Source organism: Daphnia pulicaria, chromosome 12 (genome assembly GCF_021234035.1).
Source record: "Daphnia pulicaria isolate SC F1-1A chromosome 12, SC_F0-13Bv2, whole genome shotgun sequence".
NCBI lineage: Eukaryota > Metazoa > Arthropoda > Branchiopoda > Diplostraca > Daphniidae > Daphnia > Daphnia pulicaria.
The window spans coordinates 1,691,027-1,711,503 of NC_060924.1; the positions used below are offsets into that span (position 1 = coordinate 1,691,027).

Consider the following 20,477-nt stretch of genomic DNA (forward strand, 5'->3'; position numbering starts at 1 on the left):
TGAAGGTTAACGACCTTAGCAAAAGTTGATGTGTAAAGCTCTTCCTGACTGTCAAGGAACTCACCTTGGGGGCTTGGTTTGTTCTTTGTCACAATTCTTTTTTGGAAAAACATTCCAAACATGGAATTTGAAACGGGATTGGTGTTTGACCATCACGACGAAAGGGTTCACCCGCCATCCTACTTTGACAACAAAAATGTGACTCTATATAAAAGCAAAAGAAACAAATAAAACCTGATTGCGACTGTCAATCTGCGCTAGTGCGTCGGAATTAATACATTAACCCCCTCCCCTGTTTGCGCAATACTTAATTTAGAACAAAGATGTAATAATGAAACGAAAAAATTATAACTGGTGGGGTTATTTATCTTGGGATAACATCGACACAAATAATATTAGACAGAACATGTAATAATCAAATTGCGCATGTGTTAGTCACATCACGTCATCCAAAAAATGGCCTAAGAATAAATTAGATTTGTATTTTTTCTCAAATTGTTTAACGCGCTCGATATACGTGAGGGTTGGTGTGATTGAATAGCTTCTCATCCTTGGCGATCAAATAATATTTTTTAAATAATTAACGATTTCAAATTTCCCGCGCGGCTATCTCATTTCCTAGGATAACCTTTGCTCGTATTTTAAACAGAATCCTTGATTGCCCAAAAGCGGATTAGGATCCGTCGCCGGAGTTAACGTTTCGTCGCTGTTTGTCCGGTAGAGCAACCGGAACGGCTTGGCTGAACCTATGCGCGCCAAATTTAAAAACATTTTAGCGCTAAAATAATTTCAAATTTATAAATAATAATTAATTAAAATAACTGACTGCAAATCGTTTGGGGCAAGGTGCCTGATTCGGCCTGCGACAGAATGGATCCGCAGAAACGATCCCGCTGCTTGACCGGAACGGTCGGCGGGAAACTGTATCCGCCAGGGAAGACGATGTAGTCGTTGCTGCACGACTCATCGCCAATCGATTGGCTAGTCGGCGGCTCAGCATCGCCCGACAGGCTGAATGGTAAGCCGCTGGACACTTGACAATGTGAGAGACACAATGTCGTCGCTACCTGGGCGCTGGCCTATTTGATTTCCCAATTGGTATTATATGACGTCAGGGAATGAATAATCCAAATAACTATTATTACCGCTTGTCTGTGCACCAATTCTGTCCTGAAACACATGTAATAATCCTGATTGGCCAGTTGACGTGTGGTCCTCGAGGTGGTGTCCTTCCAGTTGAATGTGACGATCGAGCCGACCGTCGACGTGAAATACTGCAGGCACTCATCCGGGGCTGTAACGGGATATTATAGTTAGACGACTTGACAAACAACTGATATTAGAAATGTCGGTCACGCGTATACCCAAATAATCTGAATCGCAGGGCAGCATGGCGATCTTGATTCGCCAGAAGCGAGGGATGGTCGAAGTGCCGAACGTCATAATTAACTGGGCGCTGGTGGCGTCACGCGGGAGCGTCAAATACACTAAACGGAAGAAACTAAATAATTCCCTTCAAAATTTTTCAAATTAATTTTGTTATTATACTGTGTTGTCCGTCGTTGTCACCGCAAATGACGGGCACTTTATTGATGGCGCCGGCCACTTGGAAACTGTCCACACTGCAGACGGACTGCTCGTTGGGTTGCTCGATCAAAAAGGAGATGAAATCCAGTCTATCGCATTCAAAAAAGGGCCGTCCACATTCGCTTTAATTTAGCACACAAATATAGTTGCTGGGTTGATGTATCTATTACCTTATCTGGCAGATGGTCTTCTTCTGCTCGACCAGGTTCTCGTCCAGCTTGACCGTCAACCCGCAACTGCTGCCCGAACTCACAGCGGCCGGCGCTTGCCAATAAGTGTTGTTGAGCGTCACCAGCGCTCCGCACTTTTCCACCTCGTCTAGACGTACACAATTGGCCGTTTAATTTAACAATTTAATTGCTGGTTGGGATGAACTCACTGATGCAGCAGGAAGAGGCCATGTTGCAATCGCCATCGACGGCCCGGCCGCCGTAAAAGGAGCAGACGGGCGACGGTAGGCAGACTCCGCCTTCTTTGCCGGTCGTGGCCTCGCACGGCATAAAAGTCGACAGCGGATTCATGTTTCTCATCCGGGCGAAAAAGCTGGGCGCGTTGCTGTTGCCGTTCTTTTTATTCTTGTTGCTCTTGGATTGGATCCGAGTGAGGAAACGACTCGATAGCAGATCGTCATCACCTGAGCCGGAGAAAAATTTAAAATCTGGAATAACAAATTAATTTTGGATGGATTTTATAAATTATTATTACCGGAATCAACGATAGGGACTACTCGTTTGTTGGAAGGTTTGAATCTGTTCAACATCCGGGCTCTTTCTTCAGCAGAGGCTTCGATGATTTCACCTTCGCTGCTTCGACTTTCTGTTGTATTTACAGAAAATGAATTTGTTTTCCAATTGAATTAAGTTTTGAAATTGATATAGACTCACCGGCGAAAGTTGGTGGTCGATTCATCCAGTAGCGTTTGAACGGATGGATGCTGGTGCGGATGAAATAAGAAGGTTGCGACGCGTAGTCATCATGGTGACGATCCTGTTCAATAACTTCATCCTCACTATTGTCGAACGCACTAGTTCCGGTAATGATGATTAATACGACACTGAAAACGACCAACGGCGGTAGACCCGATAACAACATTTTGATTTTCTTTTGAAAATGATTTCGTTTTTGAATGGTTTGGAATAACAAAAAATAACAATTGAGTGTCTGCTGGACGCCCCAGCGATCTGCGTCTATCTGTGACAAAAGATGCAACGACATCCAAGTCTTATAAGTTATACTTTGGGATTTTCTTCCAGTCATCGCCCAGGTTTTTTTGAGCGAGCAGAACAGGTTTTTTCGGAACACACATCGTTGCTCTTATTCCACCGAGCCGAGGACCGGTTACACGTGAGCATATATTCCTGATGTTTTAAACAAAAAATCGACCCCGAAAAATTGGAACGATGAAGATATTCAGTTCTCATTCGGCCTCATTTTTGTTTGTCCCCCCTTTGTCCATCTGTCGTAAACTTTATCGTTTTCATCGAAATTTGGTTGGGAATTTCCCTTTTGGCTATAAATATTATTGGACGAAAGGTCGACGTGGTTGCGCTCTAAATTCCGAATTCGGTAAGTGTCGCATTGTATAAGATTGCGTCATTACAATATGTGAAAAGCGGAAGTATTGCCGGACGTGATATCCTAATTTGCATCAGGTTTTCTTTTATTTATTGGGAATTTTGCCAAAGAATTTTTCGCCCCGACTCTTTTTCCTGTTGGGTGACTTCGTGTTGGGTTTGGCCTAATCCCGGAACAATTGGAACATCCGGAACACGCGTTTAATTTAGTTAAGCAAATTGGAGGTTATCTTGTTCCCATACATTCCAAGGAAATGTGTCATAAATTCGCCACAGCTTTTTTTCCCTTTCAAATGTTTTACTTTAGTATCGTGAATAAAATTAAAAAGATGACCTGAAATTCTTACTTTGGAATGTTTTCGCGTTTCCTGCTGCATTCTTTATATTCCAAATTGAAAATTCTAGAAACACCAATGAGAGGGTAAGTCGTAGTACAGTTTTATGTTTACTTTTATTGAGACGAACTACATATCAGAAAATCAGATACAAATATAATTCAGATCATTTATGTGGGGGGAGGTCGATTTTTAATAATTACTATCGATATCTTAAACGGCTAATTAGAATATTTAGTGTCGTCTGCAATCTGCTTTCGTTTTGTTTCGAAGTTTCGAAAAAGTCACGCGATTCTCCATGCTCTCCACTCACATGCTGTTTGGAAGGTATTATTAAACCAAGAATACAAATATAGAATAATTATGGGGGCTTAAATTAAAAGAGTTGAACTTGTTCTAAATTTGGTGAAATGTTACCGTACTTCCTGACAGGCATTTATCATGTAAGCAGTCCCCTGTCGATGCTTGGCAATTTGTTTCAACTTGGTTAACCTTTTCTTTTGTGTAGATTTTAGGCCTGAGCCAGCCATCATAACCCACAAGACATTCAAGTTTTGCTTGTGCTGCTATTTGGCCTGTCATCGGCAACAATTTCTTTTCTTTTTGGGTTGATTGGGTAAAATCATTTTCGTGACTTTTATTTTGGTGGCCTGCTAGCTATTTCAGTGATGCATGACTCACACCATGAATTACATGTAAACCTTCAATTCTTTAATAACCATAAGAGTTTACCCAGTGCTTAATTTTCAACTTTTCCTTACTAGCTTTTTTCAATATTTTACGTAACCCATATTTTTATTTTTTTATTTAGATAAACAGCATCCGGATGTGAGTGTGGGTGTATTCACGAGGACGCCCTTTTCCTATTCCGCTTGGTGGATTCAACTTATCAGCGGGTGGACGGAGCACCTGTGGTTACCTGGCCATATTTCCCAGGCTTGAAGGTAGGAAAAATGCACCTCCATTCTTCCCTTTTGGCTATTGGTGGCGTGACATATGATTATTTCTGAGCTAGGCCTTTTGACCGGATGAACTGTTTTCTCTTACCTTTTTTATTTTTCTTAGTAAAGGTTCATTTTAAAATAACTCATAATTTGTAGAACGAAGTGCTGATCAGGCCCGGTTTTGTACCGTGGGCTGACAATCAAATTTGAAAATATTTGAACTTTTTTCAATCAAAGTGCAATCAGAACATTTTATGACGAAGGACCTGCCGCCACAGCGGCAGGTATTTTCTTTTTTTCTTTTTTGATTATTCTTAAAAGTCGTCAGGTCACTTGAGTCCGTGAGAACACTAGTGCAACTGCATGTCGACGAAATCAATTGAATCCTTTTGTTTGCTAAAAAGGATAATAACATTTCGCAAGTGATTGAATACTTGTCAAAAATTTAGTTTGATGGATATCTAGTCGGAAATAAGTAGTCTAATCTAAATAAGGTGTATAACATGAACCATACATAAAAACCTGTTTGCATTTAGGAATGGATCTGTGTACGGTATATCTGTGGAAAAGATGGTCAACTATATATTTTCTGGCCTTCTTCTTTTTGTCAGATTTTAAACGAGTAACACATGACGCAATTCAGAGGGTTTCGAATTCGTTTAAAAAAAAAGAGTTTTCTTTTCTTTATGGATTTAATATCAATGGGTGGTGATACGGAAAGATAAGGTCTCGACTGGTTTTCACCCGGTGTTACACCTTATAACCCTCAAATTGCTGCTGGAATTCATGCTGACATTTTTACTTTTGAAATGACTGAAGACAGTACTTATCCAATACATCTACAAATAAAATGTCAGATGTAAAAAGAAACAAAATATACTAAACAGCGGTAGTTATAAGGGCGTATCCGCACGTAATATTCGTATCGTTTGTAAAATAAGACAGTTCATTTTTCTGAATTATACGATTGGCGTCGCGTGTTCCACCCAACTAATAAAAAATGGAATTCATTACAATTATATATGGGCTGATGGCATTCAAACGAGTATATATAGCCTGTTTTTGTTGCTTTCGTCTCCAATTCCGTTATGTGCGTATTATCTGTTGCAGGCCAAACCAAAATACAAAACAAAAATAGGAACTGGATTCAAAGGACCATATTAGATGACAAATCAAAAAAAGAAGTAGTAACCAACTGTGCACGGATGGACTTTTGAGTCGAATTTAGGTCATTTGTACAATTGCTGCGCGACTGTCACGCACAGACAGCCTGTTTGAACGTCTTGTTTATGCTCTCTCCAAGGGTCAACAGCTTTATTTGGTTAGACTCACGTTTTTTTCTTTTTTAATTTCCAATTGCGGAAGACAAAACAAAATAGAGAATTGATGCCCCACTTTTTGAAAAATTCCCAAATCAAGTCCTCCTTTATATTCTTGTCATATTCTCATTCGTAGTATATTATTATTCGAAACACAAATAGTCCAACATTTTTTTTTACTGATTTTGGGGGGATTTTAAACAACTCACTCGGCAAGTCAGAAACATTCGGTATTGTAAAGGATAAATTATCAAATTTAGATCATGTTAATTGTTCGTAAAATAAAAGTCTCAGTTAATAAGTCGATTTCTTTTTGCTCGATCGAAATAATGCCTCAAGAGCCTCGGGCTAGTGGTTATTATTGTACATAGCAAGTCAATCAAAAATGTCTAAAAAAAAATAATTGCATAATATAGATTTAGGTCCTCCTAAATTAGCGATCCTATGTCAACCTGTGCTCGAATGTTAAACAGAATCCCAAATTGCCTGTCGCGAAAGCGTCGACTGTCGCCGTCAGTGTCTCGTCGCCGTTCGTTTTGTAAAACATTCGAAAGGGTTTCACCGTGGCTGAAATTATGAAATACAAATGTTTTCAATAAAAATATTCCGACAAGTCAAATGCGCATTTGAAAAATTAAACTCACTGCAAATAGTTTGCGGCGTATCCGTATCGGCGCGCTGGGCGAATAGCGTTCCGCAGAAACGATCGCGCGGATTCAGCGGCGTCGTCACCGGATAACTGAATCCACCGGGGAATAGCACGTAGTCGTTGCTGCATGCCGCATCCTCTGTTGTCTGGCTCCTTCCGAAATTCATTCCGGAAACGCTAAAGGCTTTGGCAGATGACGTCTGACATTCCTGGATGCAAAGAACTGTGGCCACCTGTGCGCTCGACTATATAGTCGATTTTTTAAAATTAGTTGTTAGTTGAAACATTAAAGATAAAAACTAAATTGATTTATACCTGCTTGTTAACCAATTCCGTCCTGAAACAAATGTAATAATCCTGATTGGCTAGTTGGCGTGTCGAAGTGCCGGTGGCAACGTCTTTCCAGTTGAACGTCTGCACCGAACCGATTGCCGTTGTAAAATACTGCAGACATTCGCTGGGAGCTGATTAATTCCACCAAAATTAGGTTATAAATAATTAACGAGGAAATGGATGAAATAAAATACCAAGGTAGTCGGCACCGCAGGGAAGCATAGCAATTTTGATCCTCCAGTTGCGCGGAACGGTTGAAGTCCCGAACGTAAAAATTAATTGAACACTAGTGGCGGCATACGGAAGTGATAAAAACACTAAAAATAAAGAAATAATTTAAATAATTATTCAGATTATTGGATTCAATTGTTCTTACTGTGCTGGCCGTCGTTGTCTCCGCAAATGATTGGCACTTTGTTGATGGCTCCGGCCACTTGGAAACTGTCGGTGTTGCAAACGGACTGAGAATTGGGTTGCGAAATTGAGAAGGAAATGAAATCAAGTCTGCAAAGAAATAATCAATCAATCAATTAAAAATTTTTTAAATTAAAAGCAAAAAATGAATAGGTAATTACCGTAATTGGCAAGTGGTTGCTCGTTGTTCAATCAAAGTCCTGTCCATTTTCACCGTTAAGCCGCAAGTACTTTCCGAGCTGACTGCCGCGGGAGCTTGCCAATACGTGTTGTTGAGCGTAACCAGAGCACCGCACTTGGTGACCTCATCTGAATATCGCGAGCGTATAAGTTGGCAAATGTGAAATAGAACAGAGTTCAATTGCATAATCTAGAAATGTTATAATACTCACTGACGCAACACGTCGACGCTCTCCGACAATTGCCGCCAGTCTTTTGCAAATCAAAAGACAACAACCAGTTTTAATTATTCTAAATATTTGTTATACAGTTTCATTATGAGCAAATCAAATACCGCTCGTCCTCCGTAGAATGAACAAACGGGCCCGGCCAGACAAATTCCATCTTCTTCGGCGTTGGTCGATTGACACGGCGTATAAGTCGCCAACGGGTTTCTCATGGAGAAAAACGAATTTCCTTGAGTGTTGCCTTGTTTCTTTGCCGGTTTACCCAGAAATCGACTCGATATTTCTTCCTCTAATCAATCGAAAAATGTGAATTTTTACCCAAATCAGCTCGAATTGATGTATTCTTACCTAGCACTTCGTCTATTATTGGTGGTCCCAGTCGGCTGGATAATCGGGACCTACCTTGGACAGGGTCAATGATTCTACCACCAATGTTATCTATCCAAATCAGCCATCCCATCAAAATGTTACAGTCAATTCAATTGTTAAATAACACGTTAACCAGAATAAATTAAAGTCCTTACCAGAATAGGGCGACCTGTAGAACCAATAAGGTCTGAGCGGATTATAATTCATGTAATAGAGTGACGGATCCATTCTCCCGTAATAATTCTTCTGTCGTCCACTTCGTCCAATAACTTCACTATTGTTGAACGCACTGCTGTTGGTTGGAAGTTGAATCAAAATCAGACTGAGGATGATCAATGGCAGTAACATTTTTATCTTTTGTTTTGTTTCTCTCTATTCCCCCGGAACGGATGAAAAATAATTGTTAAATCGTTTGTCTCTTGCTGCTGGACTCAACAGCCATCTATGACTTTCTGAGTAGAAAACGCGATGGGCTTCGTCTTTAGTATTCTTTTTCGTCTTTTACCTTGCGTTCAACTTTTGACTGTCAAAAAAGACGAGCTGTCCGAGTAGTGGCGATCCGGTTTTGGACAACTCATTATCCTAGACCGGTTAAAAAAGATCGATAGTAGGGTAAAAAGTAGCCAGCTATAAGGAAGAAGAGCGAGTCACGATCGATAGCGTCTGTACAAAACAAAGTCTATACTGCCGGGAATTTTATGCGTTACCAACAAGTGACAAATAATGCTTAATTCTAAAAGATCTAATAAATGTTTGAAAGACCTTTTGTCCAGCAATCTGCTGTAGGAAACTTATGCGCTCCGTTTCTTTTTTTAAATGTGGCGCGCAGTTTGGTGATTCACAGTTCCGTTCGACTTTTTGATGGTTCAGTGTTCCACTTCAAAGAACTGGTAATAAGACCGATCCTTCGATAGACAGTGTCCTCGATGCACCGTTAGTTTCTTGGAAATCAAAGTTTATTGAAAACGTTGTCACTTGTCAGCTAAGATTCTAGTGGGATAGGCCTGCGTTACACCCCAATTTAGTTTATAAGCGAGAATTCTTAGATTATTTTTCTTTGAATAGATTTGAATCTGCTAACTTGTTTTCTCGCGATTACACGAAATGAAGGTTCTTTATTTTATAAGAATCTAATTTGCATGGCAATCGACTAATCTTTACGGTTAGTTTACAAGACAAATGATTTCCAACAGCAGTTTTCCGCGCAATTTTTATTTCTTTTAACCCGCCACTGATTAGACGAGTCGTGATCAGGGCGCACTACATTTTTAAAAAACCTTATCGTGAGCGAAGTTAACCTTGCGTGTCTGTCTACCTGGAAAACTGGTCGCAATCCCGCGGTTAAATCGCTCAGTCGTGGGAATCTCGATTTTTTTGTCCTTTCAGAATCAGCAGAACGGCCTTGACTTTTTCACGATGAAATCTGCCGATTAATCAACGAATTATCATTATATTTTTATTGCCATAGTTTTAAATATAAAATCCGGGAATTTCCAGACTTAATGGAACAATTTTTTTAAGGGAATTCCGTCTGCACGACAAATCCCGAATTTCTTTTTGATTAAGGAAGTTGTAGCAGATTCTCTGCGTATATTCCACGTATTGAGGCAATTGACACACATATTGGGTTTGTCGTCAACTCTCTGTCCTTGTAGTACCCAATAAGGAATTTAACCAGCGATTCCCGTCTTCTTTCAGGTGACCGAAAAATACCGTCTCTTTTTTTGTTCAAAAGTTGGAAAATGTATGTGCATGAAAAAAGATTCTTATTGGCACTTGCGCAGCGCTCGTTTCAATCTGGGTGTTGTTATAAGCTTTCTCTGTTTTGTAAGTAAAGATAGAACGATGCAATTCAAACTCCTGCCTAGTTTTTGTTTGAATAAGGAAGAGCAAAAGCTTGACAACAAGTCTCTTGTGAAACCCGTTTATCCATTTAACACAACATAAGAAACATGACATGGATGTAAAAAAAAACTACTAAACTAGTTTCTTTTTTCGGTTTGATTGAGGCATTGAGCTGAGGTATAAAAAGTGAATATAGTATCGAGCTCGGATTGCCAAAGAGGCGAAGAACACGCAAGAATTATACATTCAAACACGACTTTGTTCTGGAAAGTTTCACGCTTTATAATTTGTAAACGATGAAAATTTAGCTAAATAGTTATGTTAATCACGCCACCTTTACCTAAAAGTTTTCAATTCAACGTCAAAGAAATTATTAACACCTGTCAACGGTAGAGGGCTTTTGAATCGATCAAGGTCACCCTTAGGCCTAGCTCATTACTCATGCATCAATCTTCACAGGTCGTTCGTGTGACTCGTGTCTCTCGTATCAGCTGTCCACCATTAATATTTAATAGTGATTTTTAATTCTAGTGTTAATTTCTAGTATTGTCAGTCGGATAACAACTTTATTTCAGGTATGTCACATCGAATTACGCTGTATGTTAAACAGCAATGTTTCTTTCTTACCTAGATAGGCCTGCATTTATTTCATTTATTGCATTTATTCCGTTTGTTTTCGGATCATAGACGTTCAAGGTCGTACTCGATGCCCTGTCTCATGTGTCTTATTTATATTCTATGTAGGTGAATAATTTATATTTAGCAACAAGAACATGTCAGCAATGGGCCACAGAGTTGTTCGTGTTTCAAAATTTCGAAATGTGTATGGCACATGTTGGAAGAGAGACTTGTGCTATGATGACATCAAGTAAATACCTAAATTTCAATTAAATCAAGTCATATGCTAAATGTGCCCATCGACAATTCTCAGAGTCTCCAAATCGTCATGGGATTCAACTTTCTGTACTGTTAATCAGAAATTCCTTGCCGTCATTACTGATTCAGCTGGTGGAGGAGCATTTGTTGTTTTACCCAATACCAAGGTATTCACCACTGTTTCATATAATTATGTCTGATGCAATAATTAGTTGTTAAAATTTTCGACAGGAAAATGTTGGGAGAATGAAATCTGATTGTCCTGTTGTGAGTGGGCATAAAGGACCTGTCTTAGATATTGCTTTTTGCCCTCATAATGATAACCTAATCGCTTCCGGCAGCGAAGACTGTTCGGCAAAACTATGGATCATTCCAGACGGTGGTCTTACAACGTAAGAATAATTGCAGTGAATTCGCGATACGCCATTATCTTTTTATCTTTTTTTACAGGACAATGACAGAACCGTTTTTTGCCCTGTTATATCATCAACGGCGAGTCGGCCTTGTTCTTTGGCATCCAGCTGCCGAGAACATCCTTCTCACGGCTGGTATAAACACAAATAAGTCAACATTCCTGTATTGATGAAACGTAGATCAATTATTTTCCATCAACAGGTTCCGATAATCTGGTAGTCATTTGGAATGCAGGCACCGGGGAACCTACTATTGTTATCGATAGCCACCCTGATTTGGTTTATTCCGCCTGCTGGAATTGGGATGGGTCCAAGCTGCTCACCACTTGCAAAGACAAGAAGATTCGGATCATCAATCCTCGTTCGGGAGTAGTTGAAGAGGTTGTTGCCCTTGAGCGATGCCAGAAACAACAATCAATCGACACTTTCTTTATCCATCTATTCAGGAGGCTGTTTGCCACGAAGGATCGAAAGCCTCTCGGGCAATTTTCCTAAAAAACGGACTTATTTTTACGACGGGATTCTCAAAAGTCTCTGAGAGGCAGTTCTCTCTCCGAGAACCTGGTCTTTTGAATGAGCCAAAGATTGAAACCGAAGTTGACACTTCTAACGGTGTCATGTTCCCTTTCTACGACGCTGATACTAACATGGTTTACCTTTGTGGCAAGGTACTTTCAAATTCAACCAAGTTTTATAATCTTCCATTTATTTTTATTATTTTTTAAAAATGTAGGGCGACTCGGTTATTCGCTACTTTGAAGTGACGCCGGAGCCCCCTTTCGTGCATTACATCAACACATTCCAAACGCCCGATACCCAGCGCGGTATTGGAATGATGCCCAAAAGGGGATGTGACGTGCTTTCGTGTGAAATCACGCGATTTTACCGCCTCAACAGCTCTGGACTCTGTCAGGTCGTATCTATGACAGTCCCTCGCAAGGTAAATTTTATTCAAAATTTATTCAGTCAAAAGTTGTTTGTATTTCTTTCCCGTTTTTTTAGTCTGAGCTGTTTCAAGACGACTTGTATCCAGATACTGTGAGCCCTGTTCCCGCTCTTTCAGCCATCGATTGGCTATCTGGAATGGATCGTGAGCCTCAGATGATGTCGTTGAAAAAAGGCCTTTCTGGCCGATTCCACGACGAAGATGAATCGGTAAATGTGTTGTGCTTTTTTGAATTGAAACATGTTTTTCAAAAATTTCTCTTTAATTCTAAGGATTCGATTGCTAAGCTTTCCAACGTTCCATCTCCTCTGGGTACGCAAGTGCGGCTGTGTCGCACTAACAGTCTGAACATCTGTCGGAAAGATCTTTTGTCGAAAAGTCATTCACTTCCGCCGAACGTCAATCCTCTTGTAAGTCTGTTCCTTTTTAATTTCATGGTAAGCTCAACTATTGATCCATTTTGTTAGGCGAAAGAAAATGAAGCTTTGCTGAAGGAAATAGCGCGTTTGAAGAAACAATTGGCTAAACAAGAAGAACGAGTTCGAGTTTTGGAGTCGTTAAATCATGAAGAACGGATTCGAAAACTAGAATCGTTATTTGACTTTCAACAAAAGATTCGTGAGCACGAATCCAACAATGTTTTCAAGGTGGAATCGCCAAAGTATGAAGACAACAACAATAACAGCAAAATGTCGGCTTATGATTGTGGTACTTGCCAACCTGAAACCGGCACTCGTACACGTCCCACCGTCCTATCCATTCCGTTTACTCCTCCCAAGGATCCGTGTAACGTTTCAAATACCGAAACTTTAGCAGCAATCCTTCCTCAGCTTCCTTTCAGTGGAACCATTTCGTCGTTGTCTAATTTCCTCTCTACTCCCATAAACGCAATGGGCTACGAGTTACCATCACCCATGGCCACTGCCCAATCTCTGGCCTCTTTGCCACCTGTTCGAGTGTTAACTTCATTGAGCAAATGGGGTCCATTCAGGGCACTTTCTTCATCACTGATGTCGTCCCTCACTCCTAAATCCCCATCGGATTCACCTTCGCAAAGTCCTTTTGAATCCGTCATTTGATTATGTCAGTTCAACTTACAGTGCTATTAGTCGATAATCCGATTGTGCTATTCTGATTATTTCGATAATCACAGTGATTATCGTAGTATTCGATAATCGCGCAACAAATTTTTTTTATTTAAAGAAGTTTTTTTTTGTCATTCTATGTACAACTTGCAAAGTGCAATCTAAAATATGTTAATTTAGTATTTACTATCTTTATGCAATATATACCGAATTTAAACGGGAAAAAAATCATAAGACATCTCTAGTTTCATGCATGTTTAAGACTTGGAACAATTTTAAGACTAGGTATGAAGTGCAAAGAGACAACGATTCGCCTTGGCACACTGGGCCGAATTTTCTGCTATTAATCCGTAGAAGAACTTTAACGCATTTATCATCAATCGTCCTGGAAGGTATCCGACCAAATCGATTTCTTAATTGATCTATTTCTTAATTGTTACTTTGGCCCTAGAGTTTCTACCTGCTAGGAATGCCATCACCCACAATGCAACCTTATCCTGATAGATTTTTCATGGCCGCAGGTATAACATTTTTCCATCGTGCTTTAAACTTTAAAGGATAAACTTTCGTGTAGTCTGTTTCTTTTATTAAAAATTATTAGTGAGCGCAAAAAGTTATTTTAAATTGATTCAACTGTAGATTTATAGTCGAACAAGACAGTAAATATTGTAAGTTTCTGCAACTTATTTTCCTATTACGACACGGTATTAGGGACTTTGCGTAAATCTTAGCCATTTTTCAGTATTTTAATTGTTTTGTTTTGTATTCAGCCAACAGTGTAAAGTCCGGTCTAATGAAATGTGTAGCCTATTTCCCCGATACGTCACTTTTACGTAGTATTTTGCAGCAGAGCTTGGAAAAATTTCGAAACAGATAGACAAACCGACGAAGAGGTCAGAAGTCAAGTCGGATGCCGAGTCCGATGAACGCCGGCATCTGGTTCACGTCAAAAGAGGCTGGAAGATGTAGTTTGTATACGTCACAAAACTTGGGACGTATTGAATATCAAGTGCAGTGTTGGGTTCCTAAGAGAAAGAAAAACCCAGCAACTCTCAGCGCCCGTCTGGCACGACGCAACACTCGATGCAATTCGTATCAAGAAAAATTGAACCACTGGCGGTTTATGCTGTGGTTAGGACCAGTGTGATTACAGCTTCGATCCAAAACACTTTGAATTTTTACAAGTTGCTGCTGTGTTCTTTGAAATGGTGGCGCCTCGCGTCACATTCCAGCTGTTCATTTTGTGCGTGTCAGTGTCACTTCACCTGTGCGTAAGTTGACTGATGTTTGTTTTATTAACTTTGTTGCTGGGTCTAATAATTTAATATTTTAGATTATTGACTGGACTCAGCTAGATCAGAAACGATCGGTAGTGACATTTAGTAACGGTAATGTTTTTCCGGGTGATGTCACGAGTGAAAACGAAAATGCCCGTGAGTCCAACGCAGGCAGTGGACCCCGCAATACTTTGGTAACGTCTCAACTATTAAATCAAATGGCATTTATCCAGATTAATTTTATTCTTTTTGGATAGATTGTCCATCCAGGTAAAGCCAAACCTGGCGAAACTAATCCAATTCAACCCGAAACGACAAGATCTCCTCGGTAATCAAACGGACATTTCTCTTAAATATAATCCTTATGGTCATTATGGGAAAACTTTCGCACAGGGTTCTGACTCCTCCACCCTTAACGACGCCAGCACCAACACTGAGCAATATTTTTGATTCCGACGGATGCATCTTTGCAGTGGAAACGCCCACAGTCTTTAGTGGTCCTAATAACGCGGCTTCGTCAATGAGCAGCAATACAACACCCACTTCCGCAATTTTAATCGACCAACGGTATTTCAATCTACTAAATCACCGAGAAAATCACTGATAACCGGCATGTTTTGTTTCCTCTAGTGCCCCGTTAAGGCCAACGACGACCACAACTACCACAACTACCACTGTCAAACCCACGATTACTACAAGGAAATCCGCGTCTTCTAATGTGGGATGCCCCAAACCCAATGGATTGTTTCCATTTGTCGGTGATTGCAGCAAGTTCATCAATTGCTGGAAAGGCCGCCCTCACCTACAGGTTTGCGCTGGCGGAACGCTGTTTAATCCCACCACTAATGAATGCGATCACGCCTACAAAGTCGTCTGCCAAGGTAATACACTCGGAATACCAAACTATAATTTTTAAATATTAATTAAACCATTTTTTAAAAATGAAAGTGGCTAGGTCAGCATCTGTGACTTTCCCTCCTACCACCACTCGCCCGCCTACGCCACCACCCACAGTATCGACCACTACTACCCCAACTCCAGTGATTACACTGTCGTGCCCGCATCCTAAAGGTTTCTTCCCACATCCGACAGATTGCAAAAAGTTTGTCAACTGCTGGGGCGGTCGTCCAGCTGTTCAAGTTTGTGCCGAAGGAACTCTATTCAACTCAGCCACCAGAGAATGCGATCACGCCTCAAAAGTCGTCTGTTTAAGTACGTGCAACTTGAGATATTTTTAATCTTAATGAAAACAAACCAACTGACAGCTCGTATTATTCATCTCATAGCGACTTCAAGAGCGATACAAGTTCAACCGAGAGGAAATAACGCCGGTGGCTCGTTTTTCTCTGATAACGTTCCCCGATCATCGGGGTCATTGCCCCCTGCGGGTAATGCTTTACCACAGTCGCCTAAACTGGATTTAGGACCTCCTTTGTCGCCGGATAGTGGTCAACTTATGCGTCTCCGAGGAGGAGCCGGACCTTGGGAAGGTTATGTGGAGGTGCGTGGAGGCAAGGATCGTCCTTGGGGTCACGTATGCGATGCTTCCGATAGCTGGACTATTCAAGAAGCAAGTGTCATCTGTCGCCATCTCGGATTCCTCAGGTAAAATTAGAATTTTTCTTTTTAAAATATAAACTGCTCTAATATTCTACTCAATAGGGGTGCCCAAAAGTCTGTACAAGGCTTGGAGTTTGGTCCGTTGACCAGGGATAAAATTTTGATTGAAAAGGTGGAGTGTACTGGAAGTGAAGCCAACATCACCGGATGCAAAATCGCTACCGGTTCCAACTGTCCGTTCATTCATGAACAAGTGGTGGGTGTCCGTTGTCATCGGGATACTCAAGCCCTTTGCGCCAAGGATGAACACGCCCACGGAAACTTTTGCTACAAATTAATCTCGGACGAGATGAGCACCAGAGAAAGAGCGAGATCCTTGTGCGAGAAATCCGGTGGAAATTTACTCTACATCCATTCTCAAGTATTTAGTAATTCGATCATTAATACGTGTCATTCATTCGGCGCTTCAATGGACATTTTTGTGTGTTAGGTTGAGAACGATTTTGTTTCCGAGTTATTGAATAGCGTCGCTCCATCCATTACCAAAGTACATACGGACGGAATGGCAATCCGAGCGCTGAGAAAAGATTTGTTAGTTTGGGAGCAAATGGAAACCACAATGAACTTTACTAAATGGTGGCCAGGTAAAAGAGTTTGTACCAATTTCGCCCCGACTGATTAACAAAATTCTTCTGTCGTTAAGAGTGGGATCGATCAAAACCGGGCAATCCTGCTGCCAAAATCACTCCCCAGTGCGTGATTCTAGTTAAGCGTTTCCAGTACCGCAACCGCTGTGCAACTTTGCCTTATTTCTTCTGGACCCTTGGAGAATGCGACGTGGCCGCTGCTGCCATTTGCAAGAAAAGCTCTCGCGATATCGGCTGTGTTGTTGGCAACGGCGCCGATTACCAAGGTACAGCTAATATCAGTAAAACGGGTATGCCTTGTTTGGGATGGAACGATCCTCGCATTCGGCACGTTTTGGCGAAACCTGCACGAGCTGCTGTTGCCGTGTTGGACAGTGCCGCAGCCAAGTCTTCTCGTACCGTCAGCTCAGGTAAGACGGCAATTAAAGGTATCAAATTTGATTGATTTAAAAAATAATGATCCTTTAGGTTTACAACATAATTTCTGTCGAAATCCGCACGGAGAATCGAATCCTTGGTGTTTCATTTCGCCAGTAGAGATGGAGTACTGTGACATACCCAGATGCAATATTCAGGGTAAGCAAAATAGACTTTGACTTAACTAAATGGAATTTAATAGATTCCTTTTGTTTATTTCTAGAAAGAGGAGCAGTTCTTGATAATAAGTGTAAAGCCAATCAATACAAATGCAATACGGGCGAGTGCATTCCAAATACATGGGTTTGCGATGGAGCTACGGTATGTATATGAATATCATCAATTCACCATCCCATAAGCTGAATTAAACATTTAATAGGACTGTGAAGGCGGATCGGACGAGGATTTATGCGCCCAGTACATGAACGACTTTTACAAGCGTCAAAACGAAACGATCCAACTTCACGACGTGGAAAAGTGGATGAACACTAATCTGGACACTTGTGCAAGGCGATGCGCCGAAGCCAAAAGTTTTACTTGTTTGTCGTTTAATCACAAGTGAGTTTCATTATTTAGTTTTGAAGAAAACAGCTGTTATATATTATTACGTATAGTGAGGGACAATCGGAGTGCGTTTTGAGCGACAGCAACCGAGGACTGTCGGGGCAAATGATCCATTCGCCGGGTTGGACTTATTACGAGCGCAAAGTTTACTCCGTCAATTGCAGCTCGAATTTTGAATGCCCCAGTGGAAAGTGCATTAATCAGACGTCCGTGTGTGATGGACGTGACGACTGTGGGGATCGATCTGACGAAATTGTTTGCCAATCTCAACTTGATTTCCAAATTAGATTAGCTGGCTCCAACAAGACCAACGAAGGGCGCGTAGAAGTCAAAGGTTTGACTTTTATATTTTTATTTCGTTTAAAATATATTTTTTTTTTACTCAGCTTTGATTTCCTGGCAGTATTCGGCCAATGGGGAGCTATCTGTGATGACCATTTCAGTGCAAATGATGCCAACGTGATTTGTCGCCAGTTAGGGTTCCCCTTAGGAGCCAGTCAAGCTTTGTCTCATTCCACTTTTGGCCCTGGTTCTCCCATTTTGATGGATGACGTCATGTGCAGGGGCAATGAAACATCGTTAGCTGATTGTATGTCTTTATTTTATTCTTCCTTAGCTCACTTATAAATTTTAAGTTCTTAATTCGTGCTATTTCAGGTCCGTTTGCCGGTTGGGGAGTGCATAATTGTGCTCCTGAAGAGGTAACTAATAAACTGGATAACAAAATTCATAGACAAACTCTTATTTGACATTTGTAATCAGACTGCTGGAGTACGGTGCATCTTGGCGGAGACAACTTGCACAGAAAATCAATTTAAATGTGAGACCACAGACGCTTGCATCGCCATCGATTTCCTCTGTGACACTGTCGATGACTGTGGAGACCATTCTGATGAAAACCGAACTCGTTGCGCTGTACGTTAAACTACCTTTAACTCGGATTTCTTACTTTAAACAATTATTGATTATTACAGTCTGAACTGCTGGTTCGATTGGCTGATGGACCCGATTCACTATCCGGACGAGTCGAGTTGCGTCAAAATGGAATTTGGGGGACAGTTTGCGATGACGATTTTGGTCCAGAAGAAGCAACGGTACTTGATTGCATTTTTAGGCCATTTTTATTAGGATCACCAATTGTTCATTTTTATTTTCTGGAAAATCAGGTCATCTGCCGAATGTTGAATTTAAATGGGCCAGCTCAACCCGCAAAGAGTGGCAGTTTTGGGCCAGGCAAAGGCCCAATTTGGCTGGACGAATTAGGTTGCAGCGGAACAGAAAATACGTTGATGGAGTGCGCCCGATTGCCGTGGGCCAAACACAACTGTCGTCATACTGAAGATGCTGGAGTCCGCTGCTCTCACCCAACTAATGAAAGGGTATGCAATTAATCTAATCTCATTTGAATGGGATAAGTTTATAGTTCTTTAATGTTTATGGTATTTTTGCAGAAATTACCGGAAGAAAAAACCGAGGCAGATCCTGTCACTACATTAACCGATTTAGTTCAACTGGGATCTCTTCCGGTCAAATGCGGCATAAGAATGGTTGAAGACAATCCATCCGATCCATTATTAATCCAGCCTAAAGTAGTCAAAGGAGAGCCAACTAAACCCGGCGCTTATCCTTGGCAGGTAGAGAACAAAGTTTCTTTCCTGTTGAGAAATGTATTTTAAATTTCCCAATTCAGGTGGGAGTTCGAGTGAGAAACAGTGGGAAAAGTGATAATCACTGGTGCGGCGCCACTATCATCTCTGAGCATTTCATTCTTACGGCCGCCCACTGCATGGAAGACTTCCCAAAAGGTTTATACGTCTTAAGAGTTGGTGACTACAATACGGAAGTATAAATGATTGAATGGCAACTTCATACTCTGGAACGAAGGTGTTCTAAACTTTTGCATTTCTTAAGGATAGTGACGTAGAAGAGGAGCAATTCACTGTGGAGCGCATGCACTTCCACGAAGAATTTGGACAAGGAGGACATTTAAATAACGATATCGCACTCATTCGTATCAAGAAAAAAAGTAATCAAGGTATTCGTTTTGGATCACATGTCCAGCCGATCTGTCTTCCTTCTCCATCAACCGAATACGTTGCCGGAATGAACTGCACTATAGCCGGATGGGGATCACCTGGCCAACCTGGAGCAGGTTTGGGTGTCTAGAATAACTATGAGGTGCTCAATGAAACAAGCAATTTTGTATTTTCTAGCTTTTGCAATCAAACTACAGTCGGCTACTGTTCCTATTCTGTCGGATGATACATGCAAAGCGCCTTATGTCTATGGTCCTGATCGCATCAAAGTTGGAATGTTTTGCGCCGGACTTCTTGAAGGAGGTGTCGATGCTTGCCAAGGCGATTCCGGTGGTGGATTAGTTTGTTTAGTCGACGGTATGAATTTAAAATAAATCTGTAAAGCAAATAACTAATTAAGTCATTTTATTTTCCAATAGGGCGGCCAACATTGATGGGTGTCATCAGCTGGGGTTTCGGATGCGGAAGACCTAACAGGCCCGGCGTTTACACGCGTGTCGTTCATTATTTGCCATGGATTTATTCTAAATTAGCCGAGACAAATGCTTGAAAAGCTCTATGCAATCGTTTTTTTTCCCTACTAACCTATTTTCATTTGTTTTTGTCTGTATGTCTTGTTTTTGAAAATCCGTAGCGGTGTTCAAAGCAGATCCTTGACGATTGGATTTTATTTAATCTCTTCATTAATCAAAATTTCGACGCTCGAATTGTCATTTTACAAAAAATAATAATAATCTTTTATTCCTTCCTTATTTTTTAAAAATGATATTACTATTACAAAATCACATATGCAATCAAGCGAGGTTCAAACGGTTCAAACGCGATTTGTGAGTGTATACCATCAGCCAATAAAAAAAAGTATGCCAATGAAATATTGCAC

At 40.8% G+C, this 20,477-nt stretch overlaps 6 protein-coding genes and 1 long non-coding RNA gene across 7 annotated transcripts in view; 4 read left to right on the forward strand and 3 right to left on the reverse strand.

Moving 5' to 3' along the window:
- LOC124316246 overlaps positions 1-20,477 on the reverse strand; it is a 686,332-nt gene that overhangs the window by 648,584 nt on the left and 17,271 nt on the right. The gene's annotated exons all lie outside the window — the stretch shown is intronic.
- The window catches only part of LOC124316155 (interaptin-like), a 98,000-nt gene that overhangs the window by 11,321 nt on the left and 66,202 nt on the right, over positions 1-20,477 (forward strand). The window lies entirely within an intron of this gene.
- On the reverse strand, positions 501-2,799 carry LOC124316228. Its single transcript, XM_046782042.1, has 9 exons — positions 2,472-2,799; positions 2,293-2,403; positions 1,967-2,221; positions 1,758-1,905; positions 1,549-1,676; positions 1,365-1,487; positions 1,146-1,294; positions 827-1,079; positions 501-746 (listed from the first exon to the last, which is right to left on the reverse strand). Exons 1-9 carry the CDS (start codon positions 2,677-2,679, stop codon positions 619-621), a joined length of 1,503 nt encoding a protein of 500 aa, XP_046637998.1. The 5' UTR covers positions 2,680-2,799; the 3' UTR covers positions 501-618.
- Positions 3,742-6,145, forward strand: LOC124316681. Its single transcript, XR_006911946.1, has 3 exons — positions 3,742-4,112; positions 4,308-4,440; positions 5,551-6,145. It is a non-coding gene; the product is annotated as an uncharacterized LOC124316681 (long non-coding RNA).
- Positions 5,866-8,394, reverse strand: LOC124316283. Its single transcript, XM_046782134.1, has 10 exons — positions 8,087-8,394; positions 7,911-8,000; positions 7,670-7,851; positions 7,548-7,587; positions 7,317-7,464; positions 7,118-7,245; positions 6,936-7,058; positions 6,724-6,872; positions 6,404-6,653; positions 5,866-6,326 (listed from the first exon to the last, which is right to left on the reverse strand). The coding sequence occupies exons 1-10, from the start codon at positions 8,277-8,279 to the stop codon at positions 6,202-6,204; spliced, it is 1,428 nt and encodes a 475-aa protein (XP_046638090.1). The 5' UTR covers positions 8,280-8,394; the 3' UTR covers positions 5,866-6,201.
- Positions 10,236-13,333, forward strand: LOC124316194 (coronin-6-like). Its single transcript, XM_046781993.1, has 11 exons — positions 10,236-10,351; positions 10,521-10,644; positions 10,708-10,819; positions 10,884-11,044; positions 11,103-11,200; positions 11,268-11,446; positions 11,512-11,733; positions 11,799-12,005; positions 12,068-12,220; positions 12,284-12,421; positions 12,479-13,333. The coding sequence occupies exons 2-11, from the start codon at positions 10,550-10,552 to the stop codon at positions 13,088-13,090; spliced, it is 1,977 nt and encodes a 658-aa protein (XP_046637949.1). The 5' UTR covers positions 10,236-10,351; positions 10,521-10,549; the 3' UTR covers positions 13,091-13,333.
- On the forward strand, positions 14,190-20,469 carry LOC124316126. The gene is made up of 24 exons (XM_046781874.1): positions 14,190-14,367; positions 14,430-14,567; positions 14,631-14,701; positions 14,767-14,940; positions 15,004-15,254; positions 15,322-15,585; positions 15,660-15,978; positions 16,036-16,354; positions 16,424-16,577; positions 16,637-16,990; positions 17,049-17,156; positions 17,221-17,318; positions 17,377-17,555; positions 17,612-17,895; positions 17,965-18,150; positions 18,219-18,262; positions 18,324-18,476; positions 18,536-18,655; positions 18,728-18,940; positions 19,013-19,195; positions 19,252-19,404; positions 19,473-19,713; positions 19,775-19,954; positions 20,017-20,469. The coding sequence occupies exons 1-24, from the start codon at positions 14,302-14,304 to the stop codon at positions 20,145-20,147; spliced, it is 4,383 nt and encodes a 1,460-aa protein (XP_046637830.1). The 5' UTR covers positions 14,190-14,301; the 3' UTR covers positions 20,148-20,469.